The sequence below is a fragment of the Nelumbo nucifera genome, chromosome 5, assembly GCF_055504915.1.
Source record: "Nelumbo nucifera cultivar China Antique chromosome 5, China Antique-T2T, whole genome shotgun sequence".
In the NCBI taxonomy this organism is placed as follows: domain Eukaryota; kingdom Viridiplantae; phylum Streptophyta; class Magnoliopsida; order Proteales; family Nelumbonaceae; genus Nelumbo; species Nelumbo nucifera.
The window spans coordinates 6173343-6193035 of NC_142653.1; the positions used below are offsets into that span (position 1 = coordinate 6173343).

At 34.4% G+C, this 19693-nt stretch overlaps 1 protein-coding gene across 3 annotated transcripts; it reads right to left on the reverse strand.

Annotated features, from left to right (window-relative positions):
• Positions 1-375: 375 nt before the first annotated feature.
• On the reverse strand, positions 376-12046 carry ZCF125 (P-loop containing nucleoside triphosphate hydrolases superfamily protein). Of its 3 annotated transcripts, none has more exons than XM_010275196.3 (19): positions 11785-12046; positions 11498-11587; positions 10581-10699; positions 10374-10487; positions 10219-10300; positions 10041-10108; positions 9874-9948; positions 9548-9690; positions 9340-9442; positions 9143-9223; positions 7377-7445; positions 7243-7302; positions 7009-7161; positions 6814-6873; positions 4275-4568; positions 3791-3877; positions 2889-3002; positions 2532-2801; positions 376-1068 (listed from the first exon to the last, which is right to left on the reverse strand). In XM_010275196.3, exons 1-19 carry the CDS (start codon positions 11927-11929, stop codon positions 631-633), a joined length of 2565 nt encoding a protein of 854 aa, XP_010273498.1. In that variant the 5' UTR covers positions 11930-12046; the 3' UTR covers positions 376-630. The 3 variants fall into 3 exon arrangements, with proteins under 3 accessions (XP_010273498.1, XP_010273479.1, XP_010273488.1); XM_010275177.3 differs by having other exon boundaries at positions 2889-3047; XM_010275186.3 differs by having other exon boundaries at positions 2889-3047; positions 4275-4547; positions 11785-12045.
• Positions 12047-19693: the final 7647 nt, after the last annotated feature.

A 19693-nucleotide genomic window follows, 5' to 3' on the forward strand; every position in this document is an offset into this window, starting at 1 on the left:
GTCACAGGCATCCTGCTATAACTAGCATCTGTTACTGTGTTTTGACATCATTACTATTTCTACCTAAAACGTTTTGGACCGATCAATTCAAATTGGTGAGAGATGTATCCGTAAAAATTGTGGATCCAGACTTTCTAGTGCACAATACTCAATTTTTCTTTATTTGTTTCGGTTTGTTACATCTACAACTACTAAGACTGTAAATATTTCCCGACATTAAAGGACCCGAACTCTCAAAAATAGAATATAAATGGGTGCAAAAAACGATACATATCAGTCAATACAAACCAGTACACAGAATCATATTTTAAGGTATGCCTATTTCAGCCGTAAACAGCCTCAAATAACAGTTATATCTGAGCAGCTAAGTCAATCTTGAAGTTAAAACAGCCTTCCATTTCAGGTCATGGAAAACCAAATCGTTGAATCACTTTTTTATACAGAAATTAATCAAATCTTTGAAACAAGGAAATGCCACAACGTAGTTTAAGGGTGATACAGAAATACCCTCTCTACTTGAATACAGCAAAAGAAGCTTCACATAGCCGTCTACAAATAAATAAATTAAACAGAAAAGGTCTCCCTGCTATTTCTTTTCAATTAAATAGCAAAATTTAAACAATCTAATCTTCAATACCCAAGAGTTTTGGATTTTGAACCTGGACTCAGGGTTCTCAAAAATTCTATTTTAGACTTGCATTCACCATGGAATGTCATGAGTGCTTTCTGCCGACGAGCAAAAGCTAAGCTGAACCGTGTAATTTCCCGTTCAAGCTCTTTCCTCTTTTGCACTTCCAAGCTCAAATCCTTTGAGAGCTTGTCCCTTTGGTCGGTAACAAGTTCAAGTTTTTGAGAGGATTTGGAGAGCTTCTGAACAAGGAAGGTTTTTTCTTCTTTCAAAATAGAGCACTCTCTTTCCAAGCTATGGCACTTCTCCTTGAAACTCTCCAGGAGTTTGTTGTTGTGATTGAAATCCTTGTCCAAGATCTGGTATTTTTCCTTGATAGCATTCAGTTCATGACCTAACTTCTCCATCCAACTAGCATTTGCACCTCCAAAATCAAATCCCTTCAATACATGCAACACTCAAATTATAAGACAATAAGAAGCAACCGGCAACACTGAGTTGAAGAAAGCAAGTGATTACAGAATCTTTGTCGTTGGGCTTGCAATGACTCGGAAATAGAAATAAAATTAACAATTGACATTAACTAGAAACCCAACCTATCAAAATATTTAAAAAAAAAAAACTAGAAACCTAGCACAAAGAAACCACAGATATGATGTTTTAAGAACAGAATTATAGTATTTTCCTGGCATTACCCTATCAACATGAACCTCTGAGTTAGAATTCAATCTTTAAATTTGGATGGCCTATTTTCATAATTGTATCAGAGTATCAGACACATGGCAAGGATGCGCCTTACTTTTGAGATGAGAGAAATTTCCAAGGTACAGGCTACAGCGCGAAAGTGTATTATTTAGTGTAACTCCCTTGAGAGTTACAAAATTGAGTTTCCATAATATGCATCATAATTATTTTACTGACAAGGCTTACATGACACTCAATCAACAAGGATGCAGTACGCATAGCATGCCACTGGATTCAGAAGTTTAGGTCTGATTACGCACTCCCAAGGAAGAAGGATCATACAGAACCAAAGAATTTGTAACCTCACACCAATATAAGAATGTAGTTCTCCCATTCCTCGTTCTTTTTAAAAAAGACAAACACCATAAAGCCACATATGAAGCCCTGAAATAATTTCATTGCCAACTTCAACCATTTAAAAAAAAAAAAGCAAAAGATCTATATATGTACAATCAGCAACACATTTAGAGTTCCTATCTACTGTAGGCCTTATTTGGAGTTCAGCTTGTTTAATGGGCTAATTTAGAAAGTAACAGAAATGCCAAGTGGAAGTCTAAAATACTTTCAGCAAGCCAAAATCATATAGGTTATGCATTAAATCAGTATCATCCTGGTCTATATAATTTCATTATTACAGCACCTATTAGGGTTTCTAATTTGGGGCTCTTATTTTGTAATCAGGCACTTGCTATCAGTAACATGCTGGAGCATATTTTGCAGGCCTTTAAAAGGAGGTCCTTTCATTAAAAACCTAGGGAGTGCAAAGAATTAATTACAGAATGAAAAGTCAAAGTGTACAATTTACATGGAAGTTGTAAAATGTGTACAGAGGAATTCATACTTGGAATTTGGTTTATTTTTTGCTCATTCATTTTGCATCAAGAGACAAATTTAAGATGCAAGACTTGAAACGTCACAATCCATTCTCACAGATTCACAACCAAGTAGCAAGATGATAAAACTTTTGAAAGAAATTTTTATTTAAGATATTTTCTTATATAATTGCACAATGAACGATGGATAATTTGAGCCATGTTCAATTAGAACAAATAATAACCAAACATCAGAAATCCAAAAAATAAACAAGCCATCCTATTAACAAGATAGTGAATAAAAACAGAATTGGAAAAAGACATAATGATTGTGACTTGGCAGCTACCTCATTTTTGCTAGTGTGCACTGGAACCATCAGATGTTGATGCTCGGAAGTTGGTGCTTGCAAAGATGCCAAGGTTGTAGCTGCACTTTTCAACTTCTCAACAAGCACTTTCCATTGTTCTTGAATTGGAGAATTCTCCCCACTTAAAACACTGCATCCATCTTTATCCATTGAGAAATGGGTTTCTAGAGTTGAGAATAGACAAACAGCAATGTCACTTGTACTTGAAAGCAATTTTGCGGTAGAAGATTTTTCATCAGCTACAAAACTCTGTTCAAGTCATCTAAAAGTCAACTCTAAAAGTCTAAAAAACAAAGTTCAAAATTCAACTACTGGAACTATATGCAAATTTTTTACCTGCATCATTGATAAAACGTCCTTATAGATATCCTTGCAATTTGCTACAGACTCACACAACCTTGGTGGAATTTCTCGTATCAATAATGACTCATGTTGAAGTTCAGATATCTCCTGCAATAGTTGACTATTTAAAAATAGTTGTTCTGCATTATTTCTCTGCAAATAATTCATGGGAACCCAAAAAAATGCTTGTGAATAAATTGAAACCAAGTATTTCTTTTATTACAAAGGAATAAGCAATGAAAATGCGAGAAGTTGGAAACTAGATCATAGAACCTTAACTGAAAGCATAAAAGTCAAAAAGTCCGTAATTAAAGAAGGAAAAAAAAGATTAAAAAATGTGAACCCATTGGAGTTTTTTTAAAGAAGGAAAATGCGAGAAGTTGGTATATGAGCATCCAACGAGTCTCCGACAGTTATTGACGGTATATATGAACATCCAACAAGTCTATGACAGTTGTCTTGATTATTGGAGTTTTTTTATTATAGTTTATTAGTTTTACAATTTTATTTTAATGCAGTTTTGGATGCCTAGAAAACATTCTATTCTTGGTTTAATACCTAGAAATACTTGTTGGTGCTGATTCCAGAAAGATCTATTACATTGACCTGTTGGTCAATATATTTTGCATTGCCCCGAAACTTCAAATCAACCATGACATTTCACACTTCAAAAATGCCAATACATCTTTAACTAAGCTATTATACCATACACATGTAGTCTACTTGTCTTATAGAATATAACTCACAACAAACAGAAGAGAGCAGAAACCTTTGTACCGATTACTGAACACTATAAATGCCTTGCTTTTCTGCTGGAATTAATATAGTTTGCAAACAACAGAAGATACCAAAAACTTTGAGAAAGAGAACAAACATATGAATATTAAATCACTAACCTCAAGTTCATCTTTCTCTTTAATAGCATGTTCCAATTGTTGCTTGAGCTTTTGAATCTCCTCTTTGTAATAATCAATTGAATAACCCTGGAAATATTCTAAATCAATCAAAAACAAATAATACATGGTTCTAAGTGACTAGACAACTCATCTAAATCAGCATTAAAAGATTTCATAATCACACCCAGCCATCTTGCAAAACCAAGTTGTGTCTGTGCATTACACTAGTAGAGATACAGAAAAGTGAACACAAGCTTTCATATTAGCAAACGGCATGCTTTCCTAAATGGAAAATGAAGTAATCCAACTGAGGCAACAACAATGAGAATGTTTTAGTTGAGACCTAACTATGATGATTAAACAAATGCAATCCAGACATAATTTGTCTAGTTATTGTTATGAAAAAAGAGAGGATGAAAAATATCAGAAAAAAATAGCATGAGCAAACCAAGTATAAGGGAAACATTTCAGGAAACAAACTCACAGGGGAAGCATCAATTGATGGGAAAGAATGGTTTTCCCTAGCTGGAGTCATTTGAAGTGAATCAAGGTCGGTTGCCTGGCCTTTATTGAGCCTCAACCACAAGTCTTCATCAGCAACATTGCCGAAATCATCTGGAATGGGACTGGTGTCAAGTGGCATTGAATAATCTGATCGTTTTGCAACAAAGGTATTAGGAGCTGCTTTAAAGCAAGGGGTCCTGAAAGCATCTCCTTGAAATATGCTATAATTGTCGTTGCTATCTTCCTTAAGGCTCTGTCTTACAGAAACAAGTCCCTGTCAGCAGACAATCAGATCCAGAAAAAAACAAGTATCCTAGCACTAGTGATACTTGAATGATCATGATAAAAATCGTCAACAAAACAGAAAGCACAGAAACAAAAAATAATTGCAAAATAAGAATCAACAAATGAAAGAACAAAAACAAGGGAACATACTGCACTCTACCTTGTTATAAGGTGCTTAATAATTCTCTGCATTGTAGAGTTTAAAATGCTTTCTAATAGCCTCATCTTCACTTGTAACTAGTGAACAAAACTCAGTATACGAAACTTATACCTTTGTATTTTCTTTGAGACCCATTATCAAAAAGTAAGTCTTGAAGTATTTAGCCAATGTTTTTGTATTTGATTTAGGACATTTTATTTAAAAGAACAGGAACCACACCAATGTAACATCTTGAAACCCTTTATGTTGGGTGTTGAAGCCTAAACAGACAAATGTCATTCATTAATGCCCAGATTACCATCTGTTGAGAGAAATATTGTATTTTTATGGGAGAAAAAGGGGCATCTGTGTAATTCTGATATATTTTGTTGCTTATTTAAGCTAGTCTGCTAGTGGTTGTGTGAGATTAGGGTTTGAGGAAGAGTGAGGAAGAGAGAGTGAGAGTGAAGCCATGTATCTCTTGTTCTCATAGTGGATATTTTTCCTCTCCTCCAGTGGATGTAAGCTACCAAGCCAAACCACGTTAAATCTTGGTGTTCTCTCTACTTCTTGGTTTCTCCTTGATGTGCCATTCTATTTTATGTTAGTTGACATGGTATCAGAGCTATTTTATGTTGTTTAACACAATCCAAGAAAAACAATCAGCAAGAAGACCAAACAATACAAATAGGACAGTAAAACAGACCAAACAGCTGAGCAAGAGAAGCAATATTGAGCACTGGGAGAGAAAACTTATGAGACCTCTGCTAAATGGCAACGTATTTGAAGCATCTGAGTGCTCTGCTTATATATTAGATGATGAAAAGTATTAACACTCTGATGTAGGACCAATCGCTCTTATACCAAATTATATAGGACTGACAGTTTTGATACCAAACTGATGTAAAATTGGAATGACTCAACAATGAAGCTAGGAATTATGAAGGTACCCATTGACCAGAAGAGAGTTAATGGAAGATTTTTAGGGCTAAGGGAAGGCTTAAAGGGTTAGAAAGGTGTGAGGTGAAATTGTTGAATACTGCAAATTCTCTGGGAGGATGAAAATAGAAAACTTAAAAGCTAAGCATAGGGATAGAATATGAGAGCAACTAGAGACTGTTTGGCACAAATTGACAAAATTGGCAAAATAAGAAAATGTTGGGTTTAAAACATTTGATGTAAAATAAAGAAAAACTTACTTAAATTGGTTTTAATGCTTTGAAAAGCTAAATGAAAACCTTTAATGAGAATTTATGAGTTGGTGGCTAGTCCTACTAGAAATAAGAAAAACAACATTTACAAAATTGCCACTATCATAAGAAAATAACTCTTAAAGTGCTTAACCAATGACTGAAACTTTAAACACAACTAAGCTATGACTAGACAAATCAAACTACTAAGCGAAACAATACACAAAATGACTAAAATACATCTACTTCCCTAAATACAAAAATACTCAAAAACCCAATTTTGCCTCCTTTTCTCCTGCATCATACCAGTTTAATTGTTTCCTATAACGTCATTTTATGTAACAAACATGGCCAATTTTCTCTTTTTTCACCACAAAAGCTTAGAAGGAAGAGTTAGAAATGGCAAGGTCAAAGCACTTCCATAATGAGATGATTAAAAGCATGGAAAGACATCAATGAATTGATACAGTTTTACTAATCAATTGTAAACTAAGTATATATGGACTGAAGTTTTCCATGACTACTAGCAAAGGAAAAATGAATGAGTGACAGTATAGCTAGGAGTGATCATTTCTAACCCAGCCAGACCCAACACTTCAAGCCCATCCCAGCCCACAATATTGTTTTATGTTATAACCTATTTAAATGCATAGGCTCAAACCCGGCTTGGTCCATGATCACACCTAAGTATAGCACCAGTAAAAAGAAATCAGTAACACATCATAAATATGAAGGTCAGAAAATAGGCTTTTTTCATGTTAAAGGAGTATTAAGACTTTGAGTGCAAGAGACTAAGACACAGACCATCCACAGACATCTCATACACTCTGCACTGGTTTGCAAATGTATCACCCTAGTTTTTGTAGAGAAGGTAAGTTATGGTTAAAAAGTATTAAGCAATTTACCTGCTCCCAGATCTCAAGGCTTTGGTATTGACGCTGTGAGAAAGGGTGTCCATTGCTGTTCTGTTAGCCAATAATGAAATAATTGACAAAAGTAAGCAACAAAGTATGTTGCAGGTAAGTTCACAAACCCTAGAATTATCAAAAGAAGAAAAATGAGTATTACTGGGAAATAGCTATTCCCTGCCTAAGCCACACCTGAACTGAATTTCTGTCTTGCTCTGAGCAACTAACAAGATTACTGAGGTTGTCTATTTTCATCTGTTGCTCCTTAATACACCGATCCCGTTCTTTATGTGATTTTCTCTCCTCCTCTAGTTCCATAGCAAGTTTTTCATGCTCTAATTCATACTGATGAAAAGGATAATAAAGTTCAGAAGAAGGCAACAGAAAAAAATACTAACAAATAAGTTAAAGAAATCTAAAACCTGCCTTCAGCATTTCATTCCTCAATTTCAAAATCTCTTGCTCAAGCACCTCTGCCCGGGATCCCTAAACAAACAAAAAAATGCTATATTTACTGGATGATAAGACTAACAAAATAAATTTAAAGGATGAACCATCACCTGAAGCTTCTTACGCAATTCCTCAATCTCTAACTTCTGTCGCTTCAGTAAGGCTGCATCAGTTAGGATCTATGACAAGATACACTGCAATTAGGACATGATGAAATAATTCAAGTGCAAGCAAGACATTTGGACCTAAACTTTAGAGACAAAGTTCAAAGGAAAGAAGAAATGAAAATTCAAAAGAGTTGAGAAAAAGAGATAGCAAAGCCAGCACCACTTCAGGAAGGTAAAAAGGCCAATTCCATACTTCACTGCAGAAACAGATTCCATCCAAATAAATAAATGATACTAAATTGTAAATTAATGGTGTGTTCTCCAGTGTGAATTGTTTTTCTCGTTGTGAGTTCTCAAAACAAATTAATACCATATGGGTTTGAAAACAAATTGGTTCTCAAAACAAAAACATAGAAAACAAGCTCTTGGTTGTATATGTGTTTCTTGTTTCCAAAATTGAAACAAAAATGCTTCCTCAAATTTCTGATTTAAGGATCATGCTTTTATGTGGTGATTTTTTATCAGAAACGGGCTTTTATGTGGTGATTTGATATCATGTTCTATAAAATATATAATATCAGTACCTCCAGAAGATTTTGTTTTTGTTTTAAAAATTAATAATAGATTCCATAAACGTAATATTTACCTTCAGAAATTTATAATTCTCTTGCCTACGTTCCTGAATTCTCATTTTTTTGAAAGGTGATTTTTTTTTATAAAAGAGGGAGAGGAATCCACAAAAGCTATACAAAAAGAACAGCCAGCATCTAAACACTATACATCAAAAAAGCTAACTGGCACAAAGTTGTTGCCATATGTATTATTCTGTACCATTGATTACAAAAAATAGAGTATGAAAAGTTTAAAGACTCCCTATGGGATCTTGACCAAAAAATCATTTGCCATTCCATTTGCCAAGAAGCACCTCCTCCATCACCATTGAAGATTCTTCTGTTTTCCTTCTATAGGCCCCAGCAGATTGCAAAGGGAAGCAATTTCCATAAAATGGACCCTCTTCTGCTAAGACCTTTGAAAGACCAGGCAGCCAGCAGACTGTGCACCACGCTTGGCATCACCAATTGGATCCCAAATGGTTGAAGGAAAAGGGACCAACAAAAATGTGCCTAAATTTTCTCATTTTTATCAATGACTATAATTTTATTTTATACTTTTAAATTTAATAAATGTTTTTACATTATAATTTCTAAATAATTGTGATGGATCATGGATCTACGAAATTTCTATATCATATGCCAAGCTATATAATATTTAAAAACACAAAAGCATGAGCCATGATACTAGAGCTTTTAGATGCATGAAGCATATGCCTTAAGATGTGAGGCTTAAGCCTTATAGGATATGAGTAACCAATTTTTATAAAAAGCAACAAACTAATAGAAGAGTAAGTACAGAAAACTGAATAAAAGAAAGGAGTATTAAAATCACACTCTTAAAGATCATTTAATAACTATTGAGGAGCTCTCAATATTAAATAATACCACAAAATGGCTTTAAATATGTTAAAGATAAAACAAGCACATGTTTGGTGTATACATATACAAATACAAACAAAAAGAAATCAAAAAAATTAAAAGACCCTTATTCAGAATATCATGAAAATAACTCCTTGAAAACATTCTTCACTTTAAAAATAGCTTTAGTATTTTCAGTAAACAAATAGAACATCATCAGGTATCCTAGAAAAACATATACAAGGCACTTTCTTAAAGTGTAAAGGCAAACCAAATCTGGGTAAGTAACATATTTACCTCATTTACTTGGACACAATTTGTAATGCGTTTAGCTCTGCTGGCAAACTGGAGGGTTCCCTTTGTTTCTTCTATGTGAATCTAAATGAATTAAGTACACCAAATAACAAACTTTTTGCATTAATGATAAAAAAGCTTTCCACATGCAATTTGGTAATAGCAGGCAAAAAGGTATTAAACATGAACAAAAAGGGTACCTCCTCTGGTGCTACAGTACAAATGATTGAAGTTTTAGCATTACCACCAAGCGCAGGTTGGAGTATGCGTGTCAGCTTACTATCACGATACGGAATATGTCCCCTGCATCAACAGTCCAGTCCTTTTAAATAATATGGATTTACCAGCACAGTTCTGATTTTGAAGTATCAAGTACTTCTGCTTGCCTATCCATCCAAAAAAAAGTACCTCTGCTTGCTCCCATCACTTAATTTGTTAATGACATTCCCAAGAACCATTAAGCTCTTATTAATGTGTTTTCCTTCCTTCAAGCGTACTCCACCAGCTCCAGTTTTAGCAATACGCTCAGACCCAGCTAAATCTACCAAGTTCTAGTGACAAACCAGAGAATAAAAGATACAAAAAAAGGTAGTGCCATAAATAAGCAGAACAAAACAACCATATGATCAAAAGCAACTAAACACGAAGAGAATCAAAATAAACAGAAAAAAAAAAGTTTAAAGAAAACATTTGCAGCGATTAGTAATATTTTTGTTGATGAAAGAATTACAAACCAGGAAAGACACACGAACAGCATCTGAATTTGAATAATCACTAGATGTTGTGTCCTTGCCCTTACTTTCAATGACCTAATTCATAAATAAAACTAAGTGTCCATAGGGGGACCAAGAATAGCAAATGATGCATACAACAATGAAGCTTCCTTTCAGAGCCAACATACCATCCTAAATATAGTGTGGGATCTGCTACTTCGTGCATTCATGTTTGTCTGACCAAAGTGCCGGTTAACTAGAAGAATCAAATTTTGGAAAAAGGAAAACATTCAAATTGTATATAACGGAACAAACCATTTAAAAAAAAATCCAGTTAGAGTGCATATATCATCAACAGGATCAGACCTTCCCCTAGTTCAATGAGCTTAATGACTTGCTCAGTATTGTTCACAATTTCTTCTCTAAGACCTGCAACAAAAATACCCCGCTAGAAAGCAAGAAAAATCAGTAAGAGTGCATGATATGGAAGGTGATATAAAGCCAAATCCTCCAAAGCTCACCTCTAAACTCTCATGAACTTGAAGTTTCTGATTCTCAGGGGCAAGAAGATCATTGATTTCTTCATTATAAATTTCCATGTAAGATACTCGAATCAGAAATTCTCTGTCAATTGCCTGCAGATATTAAAAATGAAATGGTGAACCCACAGCCACAACCCCCAAAGTCTTGCAATAAATGCATCAGTTTCCAGAAAATATCAATGGTACCATCTGAATGTTTTGGAAAATATCTTTAACAGCAAGGTGAATGATTCCTGGATCATTTTCACGACCATTCATAGTGAAAGTCTTGCCACTGCTGGTCTGTCCATAAGCAAATGCAGTTCCTGAAAAAATCCATGATGGTCAAAATCAAAATGTCAAAACCAAACCAAGTCAGAGATTTAGCAGCATTTTCGTCCCATACACTAGTACCATCAATAAACAAGAATTTTGCAAGCATTACTCTTAACAGTTTCCTTCAATTGAAGTGCAGAGTATAGGAATTGCTCCAGGTTAAGTAATTAATTGGATTCTTAAGAATTGTGAAAAGATGTTAGCCAAAAGTTCAAATTTTTCATTGCATGCAACCTCAAGTAATCCATGCTCTTTCAATACACCTACTTCACATAGTCTTGCATTGCCTCATAATTCATTTGAAAAAAAAAAATGCTCTATATCTGGGCGTATCTTGGTCCAAGTGAGGAAAGAAATGAACTTCCATCCCATTCAATCGATCTTCGTATATTTAATGAAATTAAAACCCATCCCAATACTTTCAACATCCAAGTAAGGTCAAAAGGCAACAAGAAATAGGGACACGGAAGACAAATAAACAATTTAAATTGAAAGTAGTTTATATTCCTTCTCTAAATCTTTCAAGTTCTTAGAAATTAGAATTTAGAAAGACAACTATGAACTCTCCTTCAACCAACGAATAAAAGAGAAGTGCTGAAGTGCTATAAACAAGAATTGCAAAAAACAAGGACTGTGGAGACAATCATTTCGTACTTCCTTTTTTACCAAGGAATTACATCATCAATGAGATCAAATTACAAGACCTTGGCCATACATTTAACCATGTCCCAAACAATATCAAATGATGTAGAGAAAACGAAATGGGGAACATCGGAAGTAGCTCGTACCATTAAAACCCTCAACAGCAGCTCGAATAATGTCTTTTGTAAGAAGCTCATAGACCTTGGCATTCGTGCAGTTTTGATCGAATACGTGATCTGCAAGCATCATTAATGAAATTGGGATCTTGATATACGCGTATACATAATCAACTTTCCAAATAATTTAGAGAAAAAGAATGTAATTGAGAACGAATAAGGAAGAAAATACCGAAGTATGCATAGTCAACTTTCGAGATAATTTACTGAAAACTAATCAGCAGAGAATAATTGAGAACGAATAAGATGGAGAATACCAAAAGCATAAGATACGCCGGAAATAGGGGTGCCGAGGGGCTTGTGGAGAGAGATCCGGTTGTCTTCGACCTTCCAATACAACCCATTGGAGACTTCTTGGCTCACCGGAGGTCTAACCCTAACTGCTACGCAGATCTTCTCCATCCCCACCTCCTTTGAGTCCTCCTCTCTAGTCTCTCTAGTCTCTAATCTCTACAGAGCTGCACTATTCGACGCTGGTTTTCCAAGCTTTCTTTCAAAGTTCAAATGAAAAACCGGCGGGCTACTTAAACATTTTTTATTTTATTTTAGGTAAATTTTAAGTCCCTGTATGAACTATTTATCGCGATTCACATCCCCTTGTTTTCGAATCATGAAAAATAACCCTTCCTAATCCTCGAACCCAAAAGAAAAAGACAAATAAGTCCTTCCTGTCACCGTTCCGTCAATGAGTCGGCCATATATAATTTTTAAGTCCCTGCATGAGATTTTTAAGGCTGTGTTTGGTTTGAAAGAAAACAATCTATTACGGATTTTGATATTACCAAAAATTTATAATAATGATTCTCTGATTAAAGATCCATCAACTAGTTTTTGATCTGCACTGCCCCTTTCCGTCCCCATTCCAACATTTACTAGTTTCAATTTTCACATACATTGTTAGACTTTTTTTCTGAAATACTGAAGTATCCTTCTTTTAAATTATTAATGTGCAATTGTTAAAAGGAATAATCTACACCATGGTTTTTAAAAACTGACCCAGAAATGGAATCACTTTGACCACCAATTTTCAGGTCAAATGGTCTAACCATTTAATCCAAATTCTGATCAAATGGTTTTAGGGTTTAAAATCAGACCTGGAGCCATGATCAATTCCCGGGTAGAAAGGTAAATTAAATATTACTATCTTGAATTCTGGGGGTAGTGGTATTTAGTCCTCGAAACTTTCATTTGTGACTAATACACCCTAAACTTTCAGATTCCAATATTTTGCCCCCTCTCCATTAATTGGATTTATTAAGGAAATTAATTTACTAAATGTTGTTTGAGATTTGTATGAATGAGAGGATAACATTTTAAAATGACAAAAATTTATTTGACAAAGCACAATATATCCTTTTTGTTCACTTTGCTTTGAACAAAACTCTTAGTACAAGAAGGGAGGAAGAAACATAAGTAAGGGGTTTATAAAAATATGCAAGAATATGTGCAAAATGGTCTCGCAAATTTAGGTAAGGGTAAATCGAGAAGTAGAGATGTTTAGCAAGCACATGAGGATCATGTGAGAATTTTTCCTCAAGGTTAATCGAATGGAACACTAATGAAGAGAGCAAAGTGTAGGAATCTGAAAGTTTAGAGGGTCGTTGTACAAATAATAGTTTAGGGTGCTCTGTATTACTACCACCTTCAAAGTACAAGGTGATAATTTGTAAATTACCTTAAAAAAAGTCATGTAAATGTCATATATACCAGATTAGCTCAACGGTTTAAGACCATCAAAGTGATCTCTTAATATCAACACATTAAGTTGATGACCCACTTGTTTCGAACTTTGAAAGGTCAACTGTCAACAAAGTATATATAAAGTAAATTTTGAGACTCTAAAGTACATTTAAGTAGTTTCTCAAACATACAAGGTATGTATATGTAATTATCCATATTTAAACACACATATACACGCATTAATCCCAACCAAATGATACAGGCACTGACTATAAGTCGGAGCCAGTTTTAACGTCAATTGATCTCAACTGTTCAAGCATCATTTTTTTTTTTTCAATAAAAGCCAAACCATCTAAGGCTGTGTTTGGTTTAAAGAAAAAAATAAGGAAAGAAAGGAAAATATAGAAAAACTTTTACAAACCTCATATAGGTTTTCCTATGTTTTCCTTCAAACCGAACATAGCCTAAATAATGTACCAACATGTCATCTAATCTAATAATATCCAAATGATGTATTCAATCAACCTAAAGATCTAGGTATCAAAAACAAAATCAGCCTGAAAATCTATGCCATCAAACTGTGTTTTTCCAATCATCAAAGTGATGTATCAAATAAGTTCCAATTAATTAGCTTTTCATCTTTTTGCTCGTCTCCTCGATCTGGTGCAGTAAAGAACAGTGCAATGGAGGGTCAAATCGACATTGGAGCGGAGGCCTACTTTACTATTCAAAAAAGACATTTTGGCACTGTGGGTAGTGCTTTCTCTTGCTAAGAAAGAGGTTTCCACTTTCTTTATTGGAGATTGCCCAGACTGACTTCTTAGCCTATTAATTACTCAGGTCGATTTAAATCCACTAGTGTTTCCTTGCTCAATCATGGAAGTTTCAGAAATGTAATCGAGTCTTATTAATGATTCAGACTCGATTTCAGCTCAATTCTAAAATTGAAATTTTAGACCCCCATAGAGTCTGGTTTGGAATTGGAACAGCCAGCTTTTTTTTTTATTTATCTTGAACCAGACACACACGCACACCCCATTGACAGCAAAATATTCCTCGTAAAGGTTGGGTAGAAACTAGAAAGAGCAGAATAAGGCAAACAAACCTTATACAGTGTGGTTGATTTGGAGGTCAAGGCTCAAAACAACAAAAGCATATATACAAGTACAAAGAGATCATGATCTCTGTTTTGTCACTCTCTTACTTCTTTGCTTTCTAACAAAATCATGCATATTTCTTCGTCACAAGTGTATCCATGCACCAGTTGTCGATCGAACCCGTCAAGAAAAAAAAAATAAATAAAAAAGGAAGAAAAGTCATTTTATCTTCCTTGTAACGACAAGTGGACCCTCGACCTGATAAGAATATTTTTTCTAAGAACTTGCGCATGAAGGAATCATCTCACCATCTGGTTAAATACTCGTAGATGCAAGGGAATCGTCTCATCATCTGGTTAAATACTCGTAGATGCAAGGTACCACCTTTCACAAATCAAAACTATCCGCTCTGAGATTGGGTGCACCCGTAGCTACTAAGACCTTTCTACAAACATTCAGTCGGATGCAATCAGTCCAATCACATTTCTAAAATCTTGGACCCGATTCCTACACGGGTTCAGTTTGTCTATGAACAATTTGGATTTGGATTTTGGATCAATGTACAGAAAATTTAGTTATCTTTTTTGCAAATGCAGTCCAATCACATTTCTAAAATCTTGGACCCGATTCCTACACGGGTTCAGTTTGTCTATGAACAATTTGGATTTGGATTTTGGATCAATGTACAGAAAATTTAGTTATCTTTTTTGCAAATTTGTGAGATGTTAATTAATGGTTGTCAATTTGACTGTTTTATTTATTTATAAAAATGATGTGGTTCCCACCTTATATCAAAGAATCTGTAGGTAGGAGGGTTCTTTGCTTGGGAGTAAGGTAATAAGAAAGATGCTGTGGTTCCCACTTTATACGAGATGATTGATGTAAAGGAAAGGTGGTGCAAATTTTCATCAGTTTTTAAATGTAATGTAAATTTTGTATTATTAATAAGTGCAAATGAGACAAAAAAAGAAATACATATTTTGTATCAGATTCAGACAGAAGTGCAATATGGGCTGGCTTGAACTGGGCTTATGGCCCAAACTTTGGGCCCGGCACAGCCCGGACTCTGAGCCTATATAATAAGCTCAGGCTGGGTCTAGCCAGCGAGGTTTTGGGCTTATAACATCAAATATTGAAAATAAAGTAAGTAATTATAAATATTATATGTAATACGTGGAAAGAAAATGTTCTGGGTCCGTGGGTCGGGCTTAGGTTGGCTTTGCAGCTATGTTGTAAAAGAATAGGGTATGAGGCTATGATCTTCCACACATGGTTGTCTATATATACTTATGTAAGCCCTTCATTTTAATTCATAGGTGATGTGGGATATGAGACAACCCTCCTCTAATGTTGCATTTACAGACACTATCGAGTGCAGTGAGTGTTGTCCCATGCCCAACATTGCCTATGAGCTATGAGTTAAAATGATCGCCAACTTTCGAAAACAAGTTTGTTTCTTATATGTGAGTTGATTCGTGTCAACTTATGATTACTTTTAATATATATTAAAATTTTTATATAAAATACATATTTGTATATGTATAATATATAAAGTATATATAATGTATAATATTATGTAATAAGTATACTATTTTATAATTTAAATACTATAATATATATTGCAGGTCAGGCTGGGCCAGGCCGGGTAAAAATGGTAATTCCTAGGTATAAATCATAATTACAAATGGATGGGTGCAAAACTGAACCGGATCATGCAAAATCAGATTTTCTTTGCACTGCAAACAAATAGAGGCAAAATTTCAAAGCTTTGAGTCCTTTGACTAAAGTTTAAGCTTAGTTTGAAAATAATACAAATACAAATATGTACAGTGCAAATGCATACAAAATATAAGGTTTTGCAGTCTATACATTTGTATTTGTATTGTATATATTTGTATTTGTACTCCTTTCAAACTGAGAGAGTATAAATACAAATATGTACACTACAAATAAATATAAAATACAAGGATTTACACTCTACATATTTGTATTTGGAAGGAGTACAAATACAAATTTGTAGAGTACAAAATCTTGCATTTTGTATTATTTTCTATATATTTGTATTTGTACTCTTTTCAAACTGAGCTTTAGCTCCATTTGGAAGGAATACAAATGCAAATGTGTAGACGCAAAATCTTGTATTTTTGTATGTATTTGTACTGTACATATTTGTATTTGTACTCCTTCCGAACTGAGCCTTAGGTGTAATTCAGGCAAGACATTTTTGTTACAATAGATAAAATAAAAATGAACTCTTTTGAATGACTTTTAGGCTACATTTGCTCCGCTCTAAAATGAATGGAAATGATTTCAGGCCAAAAATATACTTTCATCCATTTGACAACAGAAAACTTTGTTTTGCTTGCCAATTGCATCGAACAATTTAGAAGGGACTGAAAGCTTTAAAAATATATTACCAAAAAAAAAAGAAAGCTTTCAAAATATATCCAAAAACAAATCAATGTGTTTAGATCTTAATTATTTTAATAAATGCAGAAACCTTCCTTTGTTATACATGGAGAAAAGTGACCATCAAAGGTGGATAGGGGGAAGATACCCTGACTTTTATATGCCTCCAACTCCAAGTAATTCCATTCCCAAAAGTTTTGTTTGATTTGAATAAAGGTTTCAATTTGGTGTATCGAAAGATTAAAAATAATAATAATAATGTCAAAAGATTTTATGAATCGTATAACAAAAAACGACCCCAACCTTATGACAGACTTACCTCAAATACATGCTAACCATCTGTATCTCTATGAGGAAAAATAGAAAAGAAAAGTTTATAAAAGCTTTAAAGTTGGAGGTTCCCTCATATATCATTCTCATGTAGGTTGGTGATATGTTGTTGATTTTTTTAATTTCTTTTGAAGGGCTATTAGGGGTGGATTTGAACCAAGCTGAGCCGAATAGTATGAAGCTTGAGCTTGGTTCGAGTTAGAACCTTAAGCTCAAGCTCGGCTCGAATTAGAACCTTAAGCTCAAGCTCGGCTCGAGTCAAAAACTGTTAAGCTCGAGTTTGGCTCAGTTCAAGTTCGATTTTAGAAAAAAAATTTATAAAAATAAGAAATTATATAAAAATATTTTTATTTGATATATATATATTCAAGCTTGGCTCAAAGCTCAGTTGAAACCGAGTCAAACTGAGTTTTTCATGAACCGAACTCGAATAGCTCATGAAGAACTCAGCTTGTGGCCACCCCTAACAACAGGGGGGTCCTAAGGGATTCAATATCAAGTCTCCAATACAACGAGTAGGAGACCTTACCAATGCAATGGTTGGCACCTTGCAAAGGTTGAATTCAGATAAAAAGTAAATTTGTTGATTTGTTCATTGGCGGAATAGCAACGTATCATTAAAATACATGTTTGAAGAATATCCTATGAATGGTGATAGAGAAAATGATACAAACAAATGGATCATTACGTAGGAAGATTTTCACTTAGGCAAGTAGCTCATCAAAGATATATAAATTTGTACAACCAAGAGGATGTTTGATATTGTGGTGTTGAGTACTTTTATTGTCATGTAAGACATTTTGACTTTATCAAATTAAAATCTTGTTTGGTTGGGTTGGTTCAAATACAATTGTTTGTATTACTATTTATCTTAGTTGCATAAGAATCGTTTTTTGGAGGAAAACACCATTTGAGGGACATTTCAACTTGGGGTATCCCATTGGCACATATGTATATTAAACAATAATAAATAATTGTATCATTGTATTATGTGCCAAAACTAATACACTCACCATGATATTGTCAAACACACTGATCACCATAATACCAAACAACCTCAAAGTCTTCTGCAATAGAATAAAGTAAGTTGATGTTCAAAATATTTTATACCTAAAAAATTGTTGGAATTGATATATGCTGAAATATGAAATTTCATCATCCAAGAACATCTAACATACAACATGTGATAAATTAAAGGCGTTGTCCATGCCCCTAGTACATTGCTTTAAAAAAAAAGGATATAAAACGAGAAACCGTACTGTTCTTTTACTAGAGTTGGTTGGACCGGGTTGGGTTGACCCTAATTCACCCCATAATCTTTCGTTTGCAGTTCCATCCTCAACCTCTAAGGAAAATAGATTCTGTATGGAATTCAAATCCTCAATTTTTTTAATTAAAAAGTATTTAAAAAAATCAATCTACTTTAAAAACATTTAAAATATAATCAGAGTTAGAACAGGACAAGATATTCATTTCCCATCCCATCCTCGTTCCCGATCAATGATCAAACCCTTATTAATCACCATCCCCGCCCCCATGTTAATCTCGCCTCCCAACCCTATCGGGTCGGGAGGCCGGATACCCGGCGGGGATGAGGAAATTGCTATCCTTACTTTATGGGTTGGGCTGAACCCAATATAATTAAATAATTTGTTTAACATTGTTCATTACTATGCGGGGAATATTCATTGCATGTTTAAGTCATTAAGTGTCTTTAGTTGAGTGCTAAAAGTAGTCAATTAAAAATTATATTTTAAATAAAGTTATATTATTACGTCCTGATCCTGTACAGATGCACTAGGCTAATTTGCTTTTATTTTATTATTTATGGCTGTCAATCAGTGATAAATCAGGGTAGATCTCTCAGTGTGTGTGTGCCCATAGTCCATAGATAAAGCTAAAAAGACAGGTTGGGTGCTATAGGACCCTTCATAATGGCGGGGCCCCATATCTTAATTTCCACTTCTTCAAATCCACCGTTCAATAGCTGCCACCATGAGATCAGCTTAACACATGATGCATCTGGATGGCCTTGACAAGTTTGATTGTATGTGGCTCAAATATCAGGTGATTAGAACTCATGGTCATGCTGCTTTTTCCGTGTAGTCACACCCTTAGATGGGAATCAGCCCAATCTGTGCATTACGCCACGTGGCAAGTGATGGTCCCCAGAGTACAACTACTTGGAACTTTTCTTTCTTTATTTATTTATTTTTTTAAATTGAGTTATTTTAATTCTTTGTTAAAATTATATATTAAACCAATAAAAGTTAAAATAATAAATTGATATTATATTATAAAAAGAGTGGTTCCACTTCCACTTCCCACACTCTCTCTACTTTATCTGAATTCTGAACTTCATTTCTCTTTTAATGGATGATGGATGTCGTCAAGTCTCAACTCATTGGGCGTTTAGTCCATATATATTAATGAAGCCAGGTCGTGGAGTGGAATCTTCCGTCAGGCCAAATTGAGTTAGAGATCCATTTAAAGAAAGTGGGAGATACTTATTGTCCATGACTTCCCATAAATCCATTTATCAGATCATGGTGCGAGATAATGGCATAATGCAGTATTATTTGATTATGGTTGTTGGATGGACTCGCGGTGTTTGGCGAAATGTTAAGGATGAGAAGACAAGTATGAACCC